The sequence below is a fragment of the Ptychodera flava genome, chromosome 9 (assembly GCF_041260155.1).
Source record: "Ptychodera flava strain L36383 chromosome 9, AS_Pfla_20210202, whole genome shotgun sequence".
Classification (NCBI taxonomy): Eukaryota; Metazoa; Hemichordata; class Enteropneusta; family Ptychoderidae; genus Ptychodera; species Ptychodera flava.
The window spans coordinates 19,236,552-19,260,900 of NC_091936.1; the positions used below are offsets into that span (position 1 = coordinate 19,236,552).

Consider the following 24,349-nt stretch of genomic DNA (forward strand, 5'->3'; position numbering starts at 1 on the left):
TTTTATTGGGAAAAATCCATATTTTAAAGTTACACAGCTTATGCCTTTCAGTTTGTGTCAATTTTAAGTGATTTTTTAAACAAAATTATAATATAAGGGGTAGGGGTAATGTTTCCCGTTCTGCCTTGAACCATGAATTATGAAACCATATAAATGTTATACCGTTTGAAAGCTCTGAAATTGGCCTTTCCAAACATGTATAGTTTCATTGGAGAAAATTGCATATTTGAAAGTTACAAAGCTTAAGCCGTCCAGTTTGTGTCAATTTTAAGTGAATTTTGAACAATATGCACAAAACAGTTAGTCCGTTGGCCAGGTATCGAAATCATCCCCTCTAAGGCATTTTACCCACTATGATTTTCTGTTAGCTAGTATTCTCAGCTGTCATAATCTGCTTATTTTCCATTTAACTGATGGTGTGTGAGAGTGTAACGACTTGTTTGTGAAGGGCTGTCACGCCCTCTGCAGTAAAATAGGAATGGGTTAGGGGTAACATATTTACCGCTAGTCGGAAACAAAAACAAAAAAGTACCATAAACAATACATTCTTAGAAAGCCCAGATATAAGCTTTTTACTCTTTTGATAATTATTCGACTTTAGATGGCGCCAATATTCCGTATGTACATGGCGGTCAGCAGCTGAATCATTCACATAACGAACGTTGATATGGCCTGAAACTTCGGTAAATTCATTCAAGCAAACTCTTGTTTGATTAAGTTGATAGTTTTCCTTTCTTTTTTATTTCGAATATTTGCCATGGCATGACTGAAACGAACCTTGAAACGAAGGCTGTACGTATCTATATATTAGTCCGAGCCTGAGCGTGATCTGAGAGCAAACAGATCCGCAGATAATGCGAACGATCGCAACCGTTACCAACAGACTCATTATGCAGAGCCATGCCCCAACACGCCCAACCATACTTGGCACTAATCATGATCCCAGTCCATTTCGAGCCGGGCTTTAAGGGAAGTGCAGTGGCCTTTGAAAGACCCTTTGGTTTGGTTTTGTACCGTAGTATTGGAAGAAAACCCGACCTGTCGTCGTTGCTGTGAATGTTTGTGTTGTTTTTAGCCTCTTTCTTTGCCTATTTGAAGAATCGTCTTTGCAGCCTTCCATCCTGCGTTCTGTGTAGCGAGTGTCTTCGATCGCTCTCTTAAGTTTGTGATGTACAACTGTCTTGAGTCCCGGAGCTTTATTGGGTGTAGAGGTAAATAGTTAGAGATCAGGGTTATAAATTGGTTGCCGCAGTGTCTTTCCAGGTGTTGCCACTTTTGAAGGAATTCAACACTCGGTATTTTGGCCTGGTAAGTATTCTTTAAGGTGTACCTGTAGGCTACGTGGTACTGAATAGGGGCCACTTAGGTTTCAACACATTCGATACTCTTGGCTTTCGCTTATACCCCGTTGTATGAGTAACTGGGATCGGAAATGGGAAAGGCTTAATTAATATCCATCTTTGCTAATATTAATTCTCGTTTGGCTTACAGATGGCCACCTCTACTTGTTTCGGTGAAAATTTGACTTTCAATTGGACAAAACATTGAGTATGACTTTCTTCTGTGTGTTATTTAGGCCTATGAAAAATATGAAAATTGCATATATATTGTTGTCAAATATCTCAAATCTTAGATTGTAAGAGATAGGCTTAGGCTTCCCTGTAATCATACAAATGAGTTAAATGGGAATTTATTGGAGCAGATTACAGTTATCGAAGAGAATGGTTGACACTATAGAAAGACTTATCTCGGATTGCGCGGACCTAACTATAAAAGAACAGCACAGAATACTTGCCGGATATATTGACTGTTCATGTATAGTACAGGCTAGTACAACATGGAATGTAAAACATACAAATCAAAGAAGTGGCAAATTTTCTCAACTTTTCACAAAGTTTATATTCCATCATTACTATCAGGATTAGGATTTTCCCAATCTATAATACGGATAGTTTTCAATCGGATTCGAACCCACAACATACGGCATCAGTCGCCTAGCTGAGAGGCCTGAGACAGAACCAGTCGGCTAAATCTCCACTCCCAAAAAAGAGTGGTTCAATAGCCGGCTAAGTTGTTACATTTTTCTGACTGAGACCTTTCAACACGTTGTAGAGTTCGTGAAGCACTCACGCACGCATGCTCACTATCATACATCGCACATACACACTTTATCGAAGCGAAGAAACGAATTTCATCGCTTTAACTGGGCGAACGATAACCTCGGGGACAATTCTGTCCACCAGCAGTGTTACCGACCCAGGATAGAAAATACGGATAGTTTTCAATCGGATTCGAGCCCCGACATACGGCATCTGTCGCCTAGCTGAGAGGCCTGAGACAGAACCAGTCGGCTAAATCTCCACTCCCAAAAAAGAGTGGTTCAATAGCCGGCTAAGTTGTTACATTTTTCTGACTGAGACCTTTCAACACGTTGTAGAGTTCGTGAAGCACTCACGCACGCATGCTCACTATCATACATCGCACATACACACTTTATCGAAGCGAAGAAACGAATTTCATCGCTTTAACTGGGCGAACGATAACCTCGGGGACAATTCTGTCCACCAGCAGTGTTACCGACCCAGGATAGAAAATACGGATAGTTTTCAATCGGATAAATAAGCTATTACTTTATTACACCTTGATTCAGCATGACTAACATTTTGCATTTGCCACGCAACCAGCCATGCCCGTCCCTGGGATCGCGAACAATGCCTTTAACGAAGCTTTTGAACGCTTTTTGGGAATTGTGTAAGAATGTCCTCTCTGTGGAGTATGTGTGAAGCCGTTGTCTAGCTCGCTTGACTCTGATGATTATGTTGACTTATTTTTTCTCAGCTGCTGGTGGCTGATCTAGCTTGAAAGTTAGATCAATCTAGTCTCTCTGATTCGATCATGCTGGTGGGAATGGTATCTTCAAGCATTGACCATAAAACGTCCGTTTGTAGGGTCTTTGCTTCAAAGACGTCAGGGTCTAACATTGGTTAAATGTCATCCATGATAAGAAACTAATGATAGATTCACTCACAAGCATTTTAAACATTGAGGTGTCAATGGGAATATAAGCCTTTTTAGTCATTTTCTGAGGTTTGTCTCACCTTCTTATTGCTTGGTGTAGAGACTGTTTGTTCGCCTTCTGTTTACTATTTAGTTGCGTAATTTGAATGCGTTCTGTGACATTTGGCTTTTCGGGTTTTAGTTCCAGAATTATTGTGCTATTGAATTCTAGTACCTAGTCGAAAATGTAATCCTCATTAGGAGTATATAGTGTTCTGTGTTGTAAAATAATTTCGAAAAATTGGTTATGATCTCTTGTTTTCTGGTAAGGAAGGTAAAGTGTTGTCGATCCATCTTATCTTATTATGGAGAAGCTATATTGTGGATTAATGGTGATTGGTTTTCAGCGATAAAAGATTCTCTCGTGTTCCCGTGTGGTATTAAAAGTAACACTATTAATAGTGAGCTCTGATTTGCCCAGACGGTCACGTGACTGTGCATGTATTTACGATATACTGTAAAGTTGGCCATTCCTATCTCCAAAGTGGGTTTCTTTCACATTGTTTGTATTTTCATCACAAGTTTCAATATACTGATATAATATAGCGATAAACAACCCCCATAAGTTGGGTACACCACTCGAGCTCGGTTTTGACCATTTCACTCCTTATACACACAACTTAAGTTCGTGCGTATATGTTGTTTACCGGTCGAAACCGTGTGGTATCCTTTCAAAGTGGTGCTTTATTGCTTATATATCTCTCGCGATACAATTAAAGAAAAGGGATTGATTGTTGCTGCTGTCATATCAACTTTGCATGACGACTATGGCATCCAATTTAGTGTTTGTGGGTTTGGAATATATAATTTTTGACATATTATAGCTGTTAACTTTCTTTCCCTAATTTGAGTTATTGAAATGAGTAAAACGTCTTTTATTAACCACCATTTTAGCTTTTTAGTGCTATTTAATGCCTATAGAGTATTTTTCTATGTTCCTTTAACAAGTAAATGTCAGTAAAGTAACACAAATTTTGAGTTTAGGCATTGTCACTGCATAATTTTTGAGTTTACCCATCAAGCCATATCTTGTTGGAAAAACAACTGCGTTAGTGTTTCAGAGATATGATATTTATGTGGCTTCCCTATTCGCTGCGTTTGGTAGGAGAGGAAACATTACCCATACCCCTATCCCTTAAATGTACATTATAGAGGGATGTACGGCATACCATATATTAGGTAAACAATCGACGCACCCCATAAGTCTCAAGAAGATACACTCTTTTAATGTTTTTTACTTCTCTATTGCATTAAGTTCTTTCAAATGATATATAAATACCTTGTAAAAATTGTTTGGAGGAACATGAACTTAATTATTGGGTTTGAAATTAAGCAAATTTTACAATTTACATTTCATGTCCGATATAAAATCTAATCGATTTTTGAATATCGATTTATCCCCATTCAATTGTATACCAATGGTAAGGGGATTATCTGGGCTTTCTAAGAATGTATTGTTTATGGTACTTTTTTGTTTTTGTTTCCGACTAGCGGTAAATATGTTACCCCTAACCCATTCCTATTTTACTACCGAGGGCGTGACAGCCCTTCACAAACAAGTCGTTACACTCTCACACACCATCAGTTAAATGGAAAATAAGCAGATTATGACAGCTGAGAATACTAGCTAACAGAAAATCATAGTGGATAAAATGCCTTAGAGGGGATGATTTCGATCCCTGGCCAACGGACTAACTGTTTTGTGCATATTGTTCAAAAAATCACTTAAAATTGACACAAACTGGACGGCTTAAGCTTTGTAACTTTCAAATATGCAATTTTCTCCAATGAAACTATACATGTTTGGAAAGGGAAATTTCAGAGCTTTCAAACAGTATAATATTTATATGGTTTCATAATTCATGGTTCAAGGCAGAACGGGAAACATTACCCCTACCCCTTATATTATAATTTTGTTTAAAAAATCACTTAAAATTGACACAAACAGAAAGGCATAAGCTTTTTAACTTTAAAATATGGACTTTTCCCAATAAGACTATATATGTTTGGAAAGGCCCATTTCAGAGCTTTCAAACGGTATAACATTTATATGGTTTCATAATTCATAATTCGAGGCAGAAAGGGAAACTTTACCCCTACCCAATATGTTGTAATTTCGTTCTTAAAAATGACTTAAAATTGACACAAACTGACAGGTTTAAGCTTTGTAACTTTAAAATATGGACTTTTCCCAATAAAACTATACATGTTTGGAAAGGCCCATTTCAGAGCTTTCAAACAGTGTAACATTTATATGGTTTCGTAATTCATGGTTCGAGGCAGAAAGGGAAACATTACCCCTACCCCATATGTTGTAATTTCGTTCTTAAAAATGACTTAAAATTGACACAAACTGACAGGTTTAAGCTTTGTAACTTTAAAATATGGACTTTTCCCAATAAAACTATACATGTTTGGAAAGGCCCATTTCAGAGCTTTCAAACAGTGTAACATTTATATGGTTTCGTAATTCATGGTTCGAGGCAGAAAGGGAAACATTACCCCTACCCCATATGTTGTAATTTCGTTCTTAAAAATGACTTAAAATTGACACAAACTGACAGGTTTAAGCTTTGTAACTCTAAAATATGGATTTTTCCCCATAAATCTATATATTTTTAGAAAGGTCTGATGCAGCACTTTCAAAAAATGTAACACTTTTATGGTTTCATCATTCATGATTCGAAACAGAAAGGGAAACATTACCCCTACCCCTTATGTTACACACGGATATGTGGCATACCGCGTAATAAGAAAACAAGCTCATGCACCCACTAAATCTCAAGACACATACTTTTAATGCTGTTTTTCTTGTTTATTGCACTGAGTTCTTCCAAAAAATATATAAATACCTTATGAAAAATTGTTTGGAGGAACGGGAACTTAATTATTGGGTGTGAAATTTAGCAAATTTTACGATTTACGGCCAATGGCCGATATAAAGTCTAATCGACGTTCGAATATTAATTAATCCCTATTAAGTTATATATCAATGAAAAGGCCATGATCTTGGCTTTCTAAAAATGTAACGTTTATAGTATTTTATTGTTTCTGTTTCCGTCGAGCGGTAGATACGTGACCCCTACCCAATTGTTGAAATCCAAGATGGCGGCCAAGATGGCGGCAAAGATGGCGCCAAATGAACCCAATGGGACACGATTTGATTTTGGGAACATCAAAATTCATTAAATATAGACCCTAAGGATTATAAAAATGTAGGTTAAAAAAATACATCCATGGGGTGCATGGGAACCCTACCTTCCGACTAGACTATTTGGATAGTTTGGATGATTCGAAAGTGGACTACAATAAGAGTGAATAGAGTGAAGATAGTGAAAGTTGGGACCCTTCTTTTTAATCTTTTCCTCCTAACTTTCGAAGACTCCTTTCCTTACTCTTACTCTGTGAACTAAATAATCTGTCGCCCCTTTCAGAACGTAACCGTTTACCTCATTTGCATAAATACTTACATATTTGACAACATCAGTTTTTAGCTATATTACTTCGACATAGTTGCGCATGCACATGTACTAATAAATTCTAACCATAAAATGTGTGTGTTGGTCTTTATTTGCTCGATGTCGTGTCGGATGAAGCACAGTGGGAGCTGACCAAATTTTCAGAACGGAGAGAGCATAAGTGGGCAAAGTTCCGACAATTTGGTCAACTAACCCCAATTTCTGGTCCCCACTGTGCTTCACCCGACACAACACCTAAGCAGTCGAAAATTTTTAAAGTTATTGGAAGGACGTGAACATTTAATTTGTTTTAACGTGATCAGTTAGTAAGTGCCTTAATTACAGGTTGCTTGTGTTTTGTGTACGGTGATTTTCACGTTTTTACTTTGTGGCTATATCACTTCTACATAGTTACCCATTTAAAGTTTATTCACATAGGCTTGAAAATTGCCAATTAAAAGATAATAAAGAAAAGTGCTATTAAGGGATCCGTCATTATTTACGGCCTTGGGGTCAGAGGAATCTGAGGGGGGTCACTTTATAAAATGGAAGCTACAAGGGGGTTCCTCAAAATAAGGAGAGAAAGAAGGGGGTTACTCAATGAATTGAAACACCTCTTAGATCGTACCATTTCACACATCGATTTCTCAAAATTTTCGATGAGAGAGGGGAGACAGCCCCTCATGCTCTTCCCCCTTTGGGTGTTCTAACAGTTTTACTTAGTCAAAAATTACAAATTGAAACACCTCTCAGATTGCACCGGACTGCACCATTGCACATATCAATATCTCAAAAATTGTCCACACAACAGAGGGTACAACACCTTCTGAGACTTTCCCTCTTAGCCTTCCATCCGTTCTCTCCTGTTCTTTCAAATTAGATATCTTAGTGAAAAACCTCTCATGATGCTGTTTACAGCTTGAGCTTTTAATCTACATCTTGTTGCGACTTTGAATTTCATTTTGATGGTTTCACCTTTTTCAATCGTCATGAGATAATTGATGATAATCTAGCAGCCTACACCAGAATTTGAAACGTCTTAAGTATTGCTGTATTTTTGTAAATTTTACAAAAAGCAAGTATTGATATTTAACTTTTCTCAGTAGGCGGGGGGGGGGGTCAGTCACAATAATTTCTGTGTTAGAGAGGAGGGGTTACTCCAATTCATCATGGTTGGCAGGGTTGGATACTCGAAATTTAAGAGCTTCCGATAAAATTCCTGTTAAGCCCCCCCCCCCCCGGCCGTAAATAATGACGGCTCCCTAAACCTTGTTTTGTGCACAAGCATTTCTTCCTTGTTCTCTTCTATCGCCCTATGTACGGTTAGAGTAACCGAGCCCTGTGTTTCCTTACTCTGTGGGTTATTACCTTTCGGTGTTAATTAATTATGAAAGTTTCAGTTCGCCCTCCCTTGATGAAATTTTCGTATGTTATAGTACAGTCTAGTACCTTGCCCCATTTTTACCGGTGGCTGCGCTGCTAACAAAATAGGGTCAGGTATAGGTATAGCCTATTGTAAGCACAGCTGTCATCAGTCAATTGTACTAGAGCAGTGATTGCATTGAATTTATTTCCTATTTGCAGCTACTTTTGAATATGGTTTTTGTTTGCCCATGCATGAAGTAATTTTACCTCCACCGTAGCATCCAATGTACACATATTGAACAACGAAATAATCACTTATTTTTTAGTCACTACCGTACATGCGAAATGAGAGATAGTCTGTCACGTCCTACAATACACGATAATCGTCATTTCAACACCAAATGCCATCATTGAAGTACAGAGTGGGAATACCTCAATGTTTGGTATTTTGTCGTCTATAAATTTCTAAGCTTGCCACTATACAGATGTGCTGATCATATGATCTTGTCAGTAGCCCTGCGTACGATGTTGTGTCTTCCCGGCGTTTTACGGCCTCCACAACATCACCGCTAATGTCCATAGACAAAACTGGCGACATGCGGTCACAACTTTGGACAGCGCATGAAAGACCTCTTTACTAACTACTTTCGGCCGAAATCCATGCCAGTCGATTGCGATCTCTGCCTACTCGAATCACTCCACCGCTCATAGACTGAAACAAATGCTACCGTAACGTCCAAACCGCTAGTTTGCCGGCAGTGGACGGTCAAAGGCCCAGTGGCCAGCATGAATCATAGGGACTCACATTCACAGAACTAGGAAACATAGGGCGATAGAAGATAATGAGGGAAAAAAGCTTGTACACAAAACTGAGTTAATGGCATTATTGTCTATTATCTTTTAATTGCCTCTTCTCGTGCCCCTGTTGTTTATTTGAGTCAGCTAGCTATCGCTTGTGTCATCCATCGCTAGCGCAGTGAAAGCTATGTCCGCCGATGGCCGACTTGCCTTTGCATCGGTACAGCGCGAGACAATGATTGACACGCTCAGGCGACTGAATCCGTATGTCTGATTGGTGAAGATACCATTCGATGTATCAAAAATTCAACTTAATGGGATTTATGAATGAAAGTATCTCCTGGTAACGGGCAGCTTTTTACTCATTAAATGAAAGTAATTCGCGTAATTAAAACACAAATTGAGACGAAATTATTGCAACTTTTTACAATAGTTCTGATCTATCAACGTCAAGAGAAAAATAAGAAGACTGTTCATGTAATAAATATATAATCACATGGAATTTTTTTCGGCTCGTAGTTGTACGGCTCCGCGAAAAACACCCGTATACGACGACGTCAAACAGAGAAAAAAATACCATTGGATTATAATATATATATATATATATATATATATATATATATATATATATATATATATATATATATATATATATATATATATCTTTTTGTGTCAGTGTCTTTGTCCTTGTGTGTTGACAACTAAAGAAACTTGAAAATAAAATATTTTATTTTAGGTAATATTCTATTGTTCGGGAAAACATCTCGGATATTGAATGGGTATGACGCGAAGAAGCTTCAATTGAAGTATCATTTTGAAGATGGAAGTAATACCTTTCAGGCGGATTTCGCATTTTTAAAGGTATAGTTTTCAAAATAAATTGTGCTCTATAACATAGTGTCATGTAGCGTGGTCGAGTGGTGGCTATAGACTGTCTTGATACCTACACTCTGGGGTAGAACGTTGGAGTAGAAGAGACAACAACAGGTTACTCTGGAAATACTCTAAGTCGTCATACTTTATTAACTGAGTAACAACAAGTCACGATTTATAGCTTCTGTAACTAGGGTATTCGATAAATAGTCGTCTGGTTTCGGTCGTCAGTGGTCTCCAAGCGCTCTTGAATTGTTCTCCCAATATTGTCCCACTGTTCTCCGTCTAACTCACTGAAATGCTCAGCTTATATCGAGTGATAGTCTGTATGTTTTCATGACTTTGGTACGCGTCTAGAATTAATTAAAGATAGTCGGCAAAAGCAAAAAGGGCGGGAAGGTCGCTCCCAACTTAGTACATAGTCGGACAGGATAAAACGGTCTGTCGTCATTACTAATGACTTAAGCAGTTGTTAAAACGGTTGCAATAAATTAACTAAAAGAGGAGGAACAGTTACTTCAAAGATGCGGAAATTAAACCAGATATGAACTGAATATGCCCACGTGTTTTACAACAGATGCATTAAGAGTCAGTAAACAGACTAGAAAAGTTTAGCATTTACTCAATATAACAATTTGATCTATTAATGTGACCCCTGAATGGAAGGAATGACTTTGAGTTTAACAAAATTACAAATTTAGTTATCATGCATTGAAATTGACTGCTGATGACTCGACATGTATTGACATTTATCAGACACTACTGGACGCATGAAATAATACAGTATGACATGAATTACCGCATACTTTTTGACTGTTATGAAGTTGTGTAAAACAATTGTACCTTTGACCTGTCTTATATCAAACTGACAAATCAACGAGCAAGGAGATGTTATGCAACATTTGCAGACCTCAGGATAATTATTAACCAAAACACAAGAACAAAGACAGACATTGTATATTCTGACAGCAGTTCATTTGAGCACACGACGCAGAGTGGAAGACAGACTTCTGACAAGACTAGACGTGTATACGGTCTACTGCTTGAGTAACTATCTCTGACGAGGATTTATTGTATTATGTTTTTCAATATTCCTGTCAATAAACCAAATTTATACCAATATAATCGACACCCGTGTGAGGCGTGTAATAAGAACAATCAGATATCTGTTACATCATTATATGTAGCAGGTTTCATCAACTTTCGCACAATACTCTCAGAGTTAAAACACTAATTACAAAACTTTATTTAATACGTAAATGAGCTAATATTAACTTGACACGCCCAGTACTTCTCAATTCAATTAAATATTTATCAGATCAATATCTGTAGCAAGTTTCATCAAATGTAATGCTTTAATTTGGGAGAAATATCACTAATTACAAAGTTCATTGAATATACAAATGAACCCTTTTCTTAACTCCACACAATTAAATGCTTTACATCACAATTAGCTGTCTGCCGGATCAGTATCTTCAGCACATTTCATCACATTTGGTCCAGTTTTTTCGGAGTTATATGACTAATTACAAAATTTCATAAAATATGCAAATGAGCTATTTGTTAAATTGACACTGCCAAATTCTTGACAGTACAATAAGATATTTATCAGATCAATATCTGTACCAGATTTCACTGACTTAGGTGCCGTAATTTCAGAGTTATATACCTGATTACAAAGTTCATTAAACATGCAAATGAACCCTTAATTAACTTGACACTACGAAGTGCTTCACACCACAGTTAAATATCAGTCAGATCAGTATCTGCAGCAGAACTCATCAAATTTGGTGCAGTGATATCGGAGTTATATGATTAATCATAAATCTTCATAAAATATGCAAATGAGCTATTTATCAACTTGACACTGCCCAATGCTTCTACGTATAATAAGATGTATATCAGATCAATACGGCTAGTTTTCAATAGGGTTCGAACCCACAACATACGGCATCAGTCGCCTAGCGGAGAGACCACAGAGAGAACCGCTCGGCTAAATCTCCACTCCCAAAAAAGAGTGGTTCAATGCCGGCTAAGTTCTTACATTTTTCTGACTGAGACTGCTCCACACGTTGTAGGGTTCGTGAAGCACTCACACACGCATGCTCACTATCACACATCGCACATACTAACTTTATCGAAGCGAAGCAACGAATACATCGCTTTAACCGGGCGAACGATAACCTCGGGACAATTCTGTCCACCAGCAGAGCTACCAACCCAGGGTAGAAAATACAGCTAGTTTTCAATAGGGTTCGAACCCACAACATACGGCATCAGTCGCCTAGCGGAGAGGCCACAGAGAGAACCGCTCGGCTAAATATCAACCCCTTAAAAAAGAGTGGTTCAATAGCCGGCTAAGTTCTTACATTTTTCTGACTGAGACCGCTCCACACGTTGAAGAGTTCGTGAAACACTCACGCACGCATGCTCACTATCACACATCGCACATACTAACTTTATCGAAGCGAAGCAACGAATACATCGCTTTAACCGGGCGAACGACAACCTCGGGGACAATTCTGTCCACCAGCAGAGCTACCAACCCAGGGTAGAAAATACGGCTAGGTTTCAATAGGGTTCGAACCCACAACATACGGCATCAGTCGCCTAGCGGAGAGGCTACGGAGAGAACCGCTCGGCTAACTCCACTCCCCCAAAAATATTTGTTGCATCAAGTTTGGTGCAGGAATTTCAGAGTTATGGCACTAATCACAAAAGTTCATTAAATATGCAAATGAGCAGATAATTGACATGACTCTCATAGCATCATCATAATGTTCTGAAATCGTCATCTGTGAAAATTTTCATGAAATTTTGTGCAGTATTTCTTGATATATGTCTACACTATCATTACCGTCTCCATAGGGAAACCATTGTACGGAAAAAAATGATATTGCATGACTTCATTAATATGCAAGTCACACTAACCAAAATCTAATCAGTTCTTGCAAGTAGCATATGTTACCTGTGTACCTGATCTGACTTGAATCTGTTCAGGCGTTTTAGACAGACACACACATACTAACACACACGGACAGACAAACAGACATCGCTATGACATTAGCCCACGTATGAACGCGTGAGCTAAAAAAGGGGAGATCACGATGCATCACGTGTAGGGTTACTATCGGTTACTAATTGTCAGTCGATAAAACTAAATTTAAAGGCTTAACTTCTAAGCAATCATCGGATGATATCACAATACTATTAAGTTAACATATTGTGATAGATTCCTTCAATATTTAAAGTTTCGGAACCTGGAAATACACCGGTAGCGTTGTCCTAAATTCTCACAGCACATGGTCTATCGAAACCCTGACCGACGTCAATTGTCCGGATCACTTGAAATAGTCTCCCTAACGATGAACACTTTAACTGCTCCCAACCTTGGTTGCAGCCGTTTCGGTCACTTAGATCAGAAGATCAGAAGAACCAGAATAACAACAAACACAGGTTTATTTTGGTCTCGTTTCCCTCGACAGTAGTACAGATCACGCCAAATCCACGCGCAGCTGCTCTGCCACTGAGTGCCCACGGATGCGTGTTTGGAGGGAGAACAAATACGTGACAAATATCAACCAATGAGTTCCTCATCTAGTTTTACTGTGCAGACTACAATACAGTCCTATCTGTTCAGTTCCATGAGTCTTTTTCTGCCCTCCAGACTTGGCAATAAACCAGTTTCAATGCTCTTGGATTCTTCAGCAAATGGCCTACTTGTTCCCCAGTCAAAGTCTCTTTTCCTATCTTGCTCGGAATGCAACTTGGAGGACTATCACATGCTGATATTTCAGGAGAATCGCCGAAACTTGGTTCAATGGACACCTCTATTACTTGTGTGTTCACAACGTGATCGTTTAGATGATTTTTTTTCACTCTGTGTTCCAAGGGCAAGAGCTTAACCTTATCAAGCCAACTGGTAATGCTCTCGCCTTCGTAATGACTGGCGAGATACCAATCAAACCGTCAGATAAAGGGAGTGGAACAGCAGTTATAGACACTAATGATTAATTAGGAAGGTCAAAATGGCCGGTGATAAAACACAAAGTTACAATAGACGACAAAGAACAAACAACAGAACAAAACACAACCTTAAAACAGGAACGTACGATAAAAACATGTCGACGAGAACATCTCTCTATATTTGAATATAGAAAACACAATGCGAACACAACCTTTTACACAGTAGAACAAAATTAGACGTCCTAATTTCCCTAGTGAAAAAAACAATCCTGAAGTTTGACAACACAGTGATACATACAATCTATCTATTATTCCAAACATTTTATATCCTGAAGATGAATTTGAGGCGATTGAAGAAAGTATGGCAAACAGCGTTACGGGATCGTAGTGTTATGCAGTCTCTACTTCGGAGTAGAGACTGCACTGAAACGAAGATTATAACTGTGTCTCGCCGTCTCTAATCAGATCTATACAGAAAACAGCGAAAAATATTATACAAACTACACAAACTACACCAAACGCAAGCAACCAAGATGTGAACGTTGTGTGGAGTTGCTCAGACACCTCCTTTATTACATGTATGTAAATATTTACGGGCTTATTCTTCAATTGCGATTACAATTATTGGTTGATAAGTATTACATTTATTGGTGTTTTATTTATCATAATTATGATTGGTATTTTTATATTACATTTATGGTTGATTTTGTTACATTAATGGGGATATTACTTTTATGGCTGCATTTAAGCTCATGTGTTCACACACGTGGGCTAATGTCGCAGCGATGTCTGTCTGTGTATGTCTCCCTGTGTGTGTCTGTGTGTCTGTTTGTGGGTCTGATATCTCAAAATAATAATAAAATTGTAATCAGGGATATATATCTTGATTGACTCAATCGAAATTGACGAAACTTGTTATGTATATTGAAGATTTGATGATTTAACGTTACTGAAAGCCATTAAACATTTTTATTTCATCCAATTCCTAATTTGCATATTTATTGAACTTTCGTAATTAGCTTTCTACATCTTGATTGCCATTACCAAAGTTGAGGAAACTTGCTTTGCAAATGAGAGATACTATGATACAACATTGTTGGAAGTCAAGTATTTTTACTTCAGCCAAGTCCTAATTTGCATATTTAATGATCTTTCCTAATTAGATTGATTGACTGGAGCAAATGACGATAGTTTGCTATGTACATAAAATATACTATGATACAACATTTATAAAAGTCACTATGCTTTTTTACTTCAGCCAATTCCTTATTTGCGTATCTAATGACATTTTCAAATTATGGATATCCCTGGATTGCCTTGACCAAGGTTGATGAAGCTAGCTATGTACACGGAAGATACTATGATACAACATTATTGAAATTCATTTAGCATTTTTACTTCTGCAAATTCCTAATTTGCATATTTAATGAACTTTCCTAATTAGGGATATATATCTGGATTAACTTGATCAAAGTTAGCGAAACATACTATGTATATTGAAGAACAAGGTTAAAGCAATATGTAAAGTCATTTAGCGTTTTTACTTCAGTCAATTTCCAATTTTGATATTGAATGAACTTTCCAAATTAGGGATATATATCTGGATTTACAAGATCAAACTTGACGAAACTTACCATATATGAGATACACTGAAATAACGATCATAAAGTTGTTTTAGCGGTAGTAGATAAACTAATAACTAATTTGCATATTTACCGCACTTTCCTTATTAGGGATATATATCTGGATTGGCATGATATCAAATTTGACAAAACTTGCGACTTTCATATCTAACTAAGGTCGTACCGATGGCTGTCTGTCCGTCTATATGCATGTGTGTCTGTCTGCTTGTCTGTGTACATGATAAATCAAGAACGCCTGAATGGATTCAAGTCAGATTTGGTAGACAGGTACCATAATCTAATAACAAGAACTGGTTCGATTTTGGTAAGTGTGGCTTGCATCTTAATGAAGTTATGAAATATCACTTTTTTCATATAATGGTTTCCTATGGAGACAGTAATGACAGTGTCGACATATATTAAGAAACACTGCACAACATTTCATGAAACTTTTCACTCAGGACAATCTCACAACATTATGATTATTATGTAAGTGTCATGTCAATTATCTGCTCATTTGCATATTATTGAGCGTGCAAAGTAATCATGTAAACGATCACGTGGTGCCAACATAAGTATAAATAGAGGTGTCCAGTGAACCCAGTTTTGATGATTCTGCTGAAATACCACCTCGTGATAATCCTCCAAATTGGGAAAAGAGACTTTCTCTAAGGAACAGAGTACGCTATTTGCTGAGAAATCCGAGAGCATTGAAACTGGTTTATTGCCATCGACAAAATCTATGAGATCTACAGATTCCAATAATAATACTAGATTGTATTCCAAGTGAAAGTGGGAACTTACGCAGTATTGCAGGACGAAGATCTTCCCAGTGTCTGTTTAGGATGAAGAATTTCCCAAGCGCCAGTTAAGGACACCGAGGCTATCTCATCGCAATAGCCAATACCCGTCGGGCAAATGGTCACCTACCGTAATCTTTTTAACTTCAGCCAATTCCTAATTTGCATATTTAATAAACTTTGCTAATTAGGGATATATATCTGAATTGACTTGACCAAAGTTGACAAAACTTGCTACATATATTGAAGATACTACGATACAACTTTATTGAAAATCATTAAGCATTTTTACTTCAGCCAATTCCTAATTTGCATATTTAATAAACTTTGCTAATTAGGGATATATATTTGAATTGACTTGACCAAAGTTGACAAAGCTTGCTACATATATTGCAGATACTATGATACAACTTCATTGAAAATCATTAAGCATTTTTACTTCAGCCAATTCCTAATTTGCATATTTAATGAACTTATCTAATAAGGGATATATATCTGAATTGACCAGACCAAAGTTGACGCAACTTGCTATATGCATTAACGATACTATGATACAACTTTATTGAAAGTCATTAAGCATTTTTTCTTCAGCCAATTCCTTACTTGCATTTTCAATGATCTTTTATAATTACGGATATATACTGGGATTTACTAGATCAAAGTTGGCAAAACATGCTATATACATTGATGATTATACCAGGTTAAAACAATATTGAGAGTGATTTCACATTTTAATGTCAGCTAATTTATAATTTGCATATCTAATGAGCTTTCATAGTTTGGTATATGTGGCTTAAAGGACTTGGCAAAAGGTAATTACACTTGCTATATAAAGTGGTGATACAATGACAGCAGTCAAAGAAATTTTATTTTTATTTCAGCTAATTACATATTTGTATACTTTATGGTCTTTTAGAATTAATGTGGTCAATATTCTTCATTATGTTGATTATAATACTTTTAGTGAAGTTGAAAACATGTGGCAAAGGTTCAAATTCACACATAACTGCAATATATATTCTGACTGCGACCCTGAACACGCTGTAGAGTTCATGAAGCACTCACTTACTCGCCATCACACATCGGACACAAACTGTATTAGAGTAATGAATACATCGCTTTACTGGGCGAAAGACAATTCTGTGCATCAACAGACCCAGTGTAGAAAATTCTGTAAATTGTTCGATCAGATTCAAACTCATAACATAGGCTCCCAGCAGTCATCTAGCAAAAACATTATAGTCAAAACAGCTCGGTCAATGATACCCCGGACGTGCTGGGGTCTTTGGAGAAGCTTTCGCATGCATAGCGATCTTTGACTCCTCTCATAGCAAACTAATGATTATGTCAGTCTTGTGAATAGAATTTGGCAGTCATGTAATCAGCTGCCCTAGTAATACATTTACACTTTGTATATACACTGTATACACTATAAGATTAAGACCAATAAAGCAAATAAAAATTCATATCGATTTCGTACATGCACAAAAATGTAAGAAAGAAAGAAAGGCAGTAATTGTAAGTAATCGTGTATATTTTCAGGATGATGATCCAGCAATTAAGGGCTATAGCAGTGAACGTGACAAGAAAACATTCTATCTATATTATGTGGTACTTCGGGGTATAAACTCACATGGTCCAACAAAGTTAACGTTTGAGATCTGCATGAAAGACACTGGAAAACTATTGTATGGATGGAATAGACCTATAGAATACAACGTCTTAGGTATGTGGCAATGCTGAAGTTTGTATATTTATATCTGATAACAAAACTTAAACCACAACATTAAGTGCTGCTCTTAACATCGCCACCAAAATTTAATATCAGCCAATTATTACACTTCCGCATTTTAATAAATGTTAACATCGCCAAGCTAAGACGAAAACATTCTGACACCCGAATCTATAAAAGATCGACGTTCATATCATGAGCACCACAAAATATAGCTTTGACACATTCCTGTTTATGAGGGGCCGAATGAAAAAATAATTAATTTATTGCTTACCTCAGACATGTAACAGATATATATATATATATATATATATATATATATATATATATATGTGTGTGTGTGTGATGTGTGTGTGTGTGTGTGTGTGTGTGTGTGTGTGTGTGTGTGTGTGTGTGTAGAAGTAATTGTTTATTATTGTGACTTGCAACTCTATGAGTTGCCTAGCCCAATGGGCTTATAAGTCACCATTCAATTAACTTTTATATAGTAAAAACAGTTGAAGGTGTCAAAGAAGCATAAAAATATACAAACGAGTGAGAGTGAGCACGAGATTAACGTAAAATGCATTGAATTTGTTACGTAAAGTGATGCTAGAAAGATGTGAAAGTAGTGAAAAAAATTTAGCATCTTCATTTTCGCTAGTTACTAATTTGCATACAAATACATGTACCAACTGAAATTAGAGACATTGCCGGCAAGGTTGAATTTAGCAATATAAATAAAGTTACAAACATGTCAATAATGTCAGCGAAAAGTGTCAGTTTACAGACAATTGTTACATATATCGAAACACAGGAGCATTTCAGTGAATCTGGTTTATCATTTCCTTGTACTTTCCAGTGATGTTAGGCATCTTGCCGACTTTTGCTTCAAAAGAACAATATGTTTCAATATTCTTTATATATTCTGTAAACTGTATGGCATACAGGTCATTCTATCTTCACGCTGTTCAATCATTCGATTTTAGATTGAGAAATAGCAGTGAAACAGTTTGACGGTGGTTTCCTGAATTCGTCACATTATTTAGATATTTTCAGACTATTCTTCTTTTTTCCATTGTTAATTCTTCTTTTTTCCATTGTTAAAATCCAGGTTGTCCACAGAGCAGGTATGGGGCTAGATGCCAATATGAGTGTAATTGTAAAAACGGAGCATCTTGCCATATGTGGAATGGTGCTTGTAAGTGTCAATCCGGTTGGTGGGGGCCTGCCTGTGACATACGTAAGTCTTTGTTTGCATACATTGAATTAGAAGAAAAGATAAATAAAAAAAGTTTGTTTCTCATCCAAGATATATTGCAAAAATAATGCGGTGACGCGGGTTTTCTTTTTCTTTTCATTTTTATTTATTCTTCAACCAACAACAACGCGCAAAAAGCATGAAAACAACATAAGAATGCACGCAGAGATAAATGCACAGCAATGTTGCCTCAGTATTTTTGTTCAGCAACAGTTCGGTGGTATGACGTTTAGTCCAGCAATGCACAGTATTGACAGCTTGATATAATAGTGACATATTTGTACAGTTCTGAATGGAATGTTAGTGTAAGTTGTTTTGTGTACAGTTCTATTTTATACAGCACGGTGATATTCACCATCGTAAATGCGTGTACGTAGCGTCCAACCATTTTTTTGAAAATTGAAAATTGAAATCACCCTGAAAATGCAATTTTCATTTTAATAAAATAACAACCAATTTTTAATATTCGTTTTTGTAGACAAAAATTTTATTTTACCGATTTTTTGGTACGGTTTTCGCGGCCAATCAATTCCCAAAAATATTAAACAGCCTTTTGGCATAGAAAGCAACATTTGAAATGTTTCAAATCGAAAATTATTTTTCATTTTTATCTTCGTTGAAAAAAAAACGATTGACGGCCCGTTTGAAATAAAGCTTCTGCTATTTCATTATTAATGAAATATAATTATGTTTCGCCTTCTTTTTATTTTGAATCCGAAAAGCAATTTTCAGTAAACACAAATTAAGCTTTAATCAATTAATTGTGTTTCATTCATAAGATTTGAAGACACAAGTTCGGGTTTACTTTTATTGAAGTTCCTTGTTTCATATTTTGATTTTAATTCATTTTCTTAAAATGATGTTGCCATTCTCAACAAAGCATAAAAATAACTTCAAGTCTTCAACTTTATTCTATCTTAACATAACAAAAATGGTATTTCTTCCGATTTTTGTAAAATATAAAATATAGGATAATTTTGACATTTGAAGGAGAACAAAAATGATGAGAATCGAAACTCGTTAATACTAAATCATGTACAACTAATTTAAAATGAATTCGCTGTTCATTTTGTTACTTGCGAAAATTGAAAATGGTAAGTTTCAACCATTTTCATTTTTTTGAAAATGGTCGAAAAACGACTTACATGTTATTTCAATTTCTTTGCTGTTCCTGGCCCTCTACCGGCCAGTGGGCGAGCAGCGATGCGTGCGAGATTTTCGGCTTCCGTCAAAGCAAGAACTGCGGTAAATTAAAATGGAGTTGTCTTCCTTAGTCTCTGAAGAGTTTATGCGGCAAATGGTTGTTTTTGAAGGTAAAACACACTGCGAGATAGCATGTACTTTGAAAGACTTGTTTCCTGATCATAATCTGTCAGGATCTGCGCACTGATCTCTCGCTTAATTAAAGGGATATAGTCGTCGGAACTGCGCATGTGCGAGTTTCTTGTTTACAAACAATGTATTTCGTGCACGATATCAAGATGCACCTCATCATAATAGCTGCAACATTTAAATTATATGATGATAGATTATAACAGACATGTTTTAACTGTCATCAATCACCATTGTGCCTTGGATACATTGTTGCCATGGGTCGTATGGGTCCCATACGACCTTTGAGCGCAGTTCCGACGACCATATCCCTTTAAGCGAGAGATCAGTGCGCAGATTTTGTGAAATACATGAAATTAAGCGACGCCACACGCCGAACAATGACCAATGATAAGTACATCATTCCACAGTAAAGTGCAACCACTTTGTGACAATAAGGTCAAAAATTAAATTTATTAATCTGAATCTAAAAGTTGAGTGGGTGGACAGTACTACAGGTGTGTCATCTAAAAATATTTTTTTAAGATAAATAATTTCTTTGTTTAAGAAGGAGGGCAAATTGTCGCGGCAACAGTAACGCGTGTAACATGGACAGACATGACATTGTATTGTATTTGATCACATGTATGCCATTATCATCCCTGTGCCAAGTTTGAAAGAAACCCATTAGTCTACAAGAACTAGAAACACACTTCAGAAGATGTTTTAATCTTAATATTATCAGAAGAGGAGGATATCTGATGCAACGTTATGGCAACTGGCAACGTATGTAACATATACAGACACTGGATTGGCTTTATACACAAATTGTGTGTGTTCCATTCTGAATAAATGTACTTGATTGATTTATATACCGGTATGTATATGTCATGACGAAGTTAAATACCTCAGAATTATGATGTGAATTGTTATAAATTGGCTCTGTGGATAACCATATCGACAACAGAGGGAAGACCCCTGTATTGTCTATGGGAAAACGTATGTAACATTGGACACACATCATCAGTTCTGTCCAATTCGTTCATAAACGATATGGGCATCTAAGGTGCATCGATAGTTGTAAAGAAAGCTTTCAGTAACTTTCTGATACAGATAGAATTGTCACACTAAAAAACAATTAACATTATTCTATCCAGTATTTAATTAAACTACAATTTTCCACGCGTGTAACACCGGTAACGCGTGTAACAAAGAGGACACATCCTGCCATTCAGGTGCTCTCTGTAATGGTGGCCATCGGTTTATATTCAATTGCGCCATAAAACATGAACTTTAGGGCACTCTCAAATGACAAAATTTCAGCAATGTATACCAAAAGAATTTTTTTTTAAATCTTGATTTTGGAAATGAGTTAACACGTGTAACATGTGGACACACTCCTTCCAGAAATATTTTTAACTGCAAGAGAACCAAGCTTCAATAAAGACAGAATAAAGAATGATACATAGTGGAAGATTTCATTGTTAGTCAAATGTATGAGTGGTTTGTTGCAGCTTACAGCCTTCACTATATTTATTGTTCTCATATTATCAATTCGCATAGAGTTGGACAGACATTGTTACACGCGTTAGCAATATTTTTGGGCATAATATTTGGCCCTTTCCCTAGTGCTTTTTTTCTAAGAATAAATTTAGTTCGTAATTGCTTATAATACATTACTACTTTGCATTGAAATCAATTCAAATGGTATAAATATTGTAAATATCCCTTCCTAATGTTACAGGGGTACAAAATGTCACAAAATGGTGAGCAAATAGAGGCCATATTTACAAAGATAAAAATCTATAATTTTTGTTGAGCTGGACATACAGCTTTAATATTATTTTTTATATATGTTCATATGTAGTACTCTACTAAAAATAATAACATTCTGTGTGAATGCTGTTATCATTGAAAAAGCTAGAGCTCCAAAATTGGGAATGTCAAATGTTGCGCTTTACTGTGGAAAGACTCAAATACAACATATACTGTTAACATAACGAGCACCAGCAACGCTCAAAATATGCCCTTAAACAAAAATCCTTATAAGCGTCTAGAAACTCCGGTCGATGCTGGGTCATGTTAATTATAATATGACACCACAAACCGGATCGCTCACTATAGTCAGTCAATAGAGTGGCTAACTCTCTGAACTCTCTCAATAACGAATCTGGCTTCTCCTCCTCGAGGACGAAGATGACTTCATCACACAACCAAGCGGAGGGGATACAAAACAAGAGAGCGACTGATGAAGGAACCCCGTTTTTGGTTCCGAAACACCGTTAAGACGAATCACTCAATCAACAAACCGGTTTACCAGGAACCCAGATTACATGACTAGGGTCTAATTCACGTGCCGCGTGCCAGGGACTCGTGAGAAATTGTAGGGAGGGAGGGAGGGCCTAATTAAAAAGAGTATACGGAATCTAGGAATTGCGTTAGTTTATACATGCCCGTAGTATATTCAGGCAACACCACAATACCCATCTCAACACTACCTTTGTTGCGCCAAACTTACATAAGTCGGGGATTGAAATTGATTAGATGGAATAAAGTCTTTAGAGTTTGACCAATTTCGACACCTCTACATGCAGAGTCTCTGGTAAGCGTCACAGTGGTTAACTGGAACCTTTGTTTACGCATGGAGGTATAAAGTGAGAGTCGTCTTTTGCCCGTGATTAGGACACCAAGACTGGCCAAGACTGTATCGTGTTTCGAAAAGCAATGTTGACCTGGCCTGACACGAGTATGCCTATCGCGTTCATGTTAGGCCTGCCCGCAGCCTATGTGTTGTGGTGGGACTGTGGTTTACTTGCACGCGTGCGAAATACAGCGTTTTGGTAACATTTTGATTGATACAAGTTGGCAGGATGATGGACTTGTCCACAAAATAAACCTGTTTGCAACATTTTTATTGATACCTGTCAATAGGCTTACGTCCATACCAGTCACAGTTCGATAGACACCATAGGACCTAGATATTTGCAATATAGCAACCTTAACATATGGTCTACAAACTCAATGTACGGAATTTTGATTGATCAATTTTTAATGTTACAAATTTACGTGCAGTGTGATTTTGAAAAAATACTGGCCTCCCTCCCTATAATTTCTCTTGAGTCCCTTTCTGCATATGCACGCTGGTCATTCGCCGGTCCCCAGTTTATGCATTTAGAAGGCGGCGTTGAAGTCCGAATGTTGATTTGTTCATGAAAATGAATCAATGAATTAAATTGGAGTGAAAATTCACCTACTTCTGGCTCGCGGAGCTTGGCACGTGAATTAGGCTTAGGGACCGTTCAGTTTTTACGGCCTGGGGGGGGCGGCAAAATCTTGTCGCCGGTGTTCAAAAAAATAAAGACCCCCCTGCATTTTTCGCGAAAAAATGATGACCCCCCCTTTGTCAGACGAAAAAATTTGATGACCCCCCCCCCCCCCCGCGGAAAAATAACCAAAACCCATATGTCAAATTTACCCGCACGGTTTGCATTTGAACTCCGGTATGCGGTGCACTTTATTTGTGTAGTAGAGATGCCGGTGCACAAACTTCTCAGCCACATCCGTGCAAACGTCTGTTAATTAGGACGACTGTAAGGCAATTTTTAACTTCATTTCCATAGACAACTTATGTCCATGGACATTGTATAAAGTAAACTTTATTGGAGTGGTTCGCCATAGGCAGCCCTCCGGTTAAGAGGGTCAAGGGCCATTACGTAATGTCTACTTTATTCTAGTGGGCAACCAAAGGTGGCCCGCTGGTAAAAAGAGGGTCGATCATGGCCATAGCACGAAGTAAACTTTACTGAACAGGGCCGCTGAAGGCGTCCGGCCGTAAAGATGGTCATGGGGTATTACAATAAAGTCACTTTATTGTAGTGGGTCGCCGCATGCGGCCCGCCGGTAAAGAGGGTCGATCATGGCCATTGCATGAAGTAAACCTAATTGGAGTTGGCCGCCAAAGGCGTCTGCCCGTTAAGAGGGTCATGGGTAATACATAAAGTATATTTATTGTAGTTGGCCGCCGAAGGCGGCCCGCTGGTAAAGAGGGTCGATCATGGCCATGGCATAAAGTGAACTTGATTGAAGGTATTATGTTTTTGAAAATGTGGTGACCCCCCCTTTCCTAC

The 24,349-nt window shown here is 37.3% G+C and overlaps 2 protein-coding genes across 4 annotated transcripts in view; both read left to right on the forward strand.

Moving 5' to 3' along the window:
* LOC139140261 (fibroblast growth factor receptor-like) overlaps positions 1-24,349 on the forward strand; it is a 129,025-nt gene that overhangs the window by 90,411 nt on the left and 14,265 nt on the right. The window lies entirely within an intron of this gene.
* The window catches only part of LOC139140263 (uncharacterized), a 51,900-nt gene that overhangs the window by 22,250 nt on the left and 5,301 nt on the right, over positions 1-24,349 (forward strand). For all 3 annotated transcript variants that reach the window (XM_070709392.1, XM_070709391.1, XM_070709390.1), the window contains 3 exons: positions 9,415-9,539; positions 17,482-17,665; positions 18,765-18,893. In XM_070709392.1, coding sequence (XP_070565493.1) covers positions 9,415-9,539; positions 17,482-17,665; positions 18,765-18,893 — 438 coding nt within the window. The remainder of the gene's footprint in view (positions 1-9,414; positions 9,540-17,481; positions 17,666-18,764; positions 18,894-24,349) is intronic.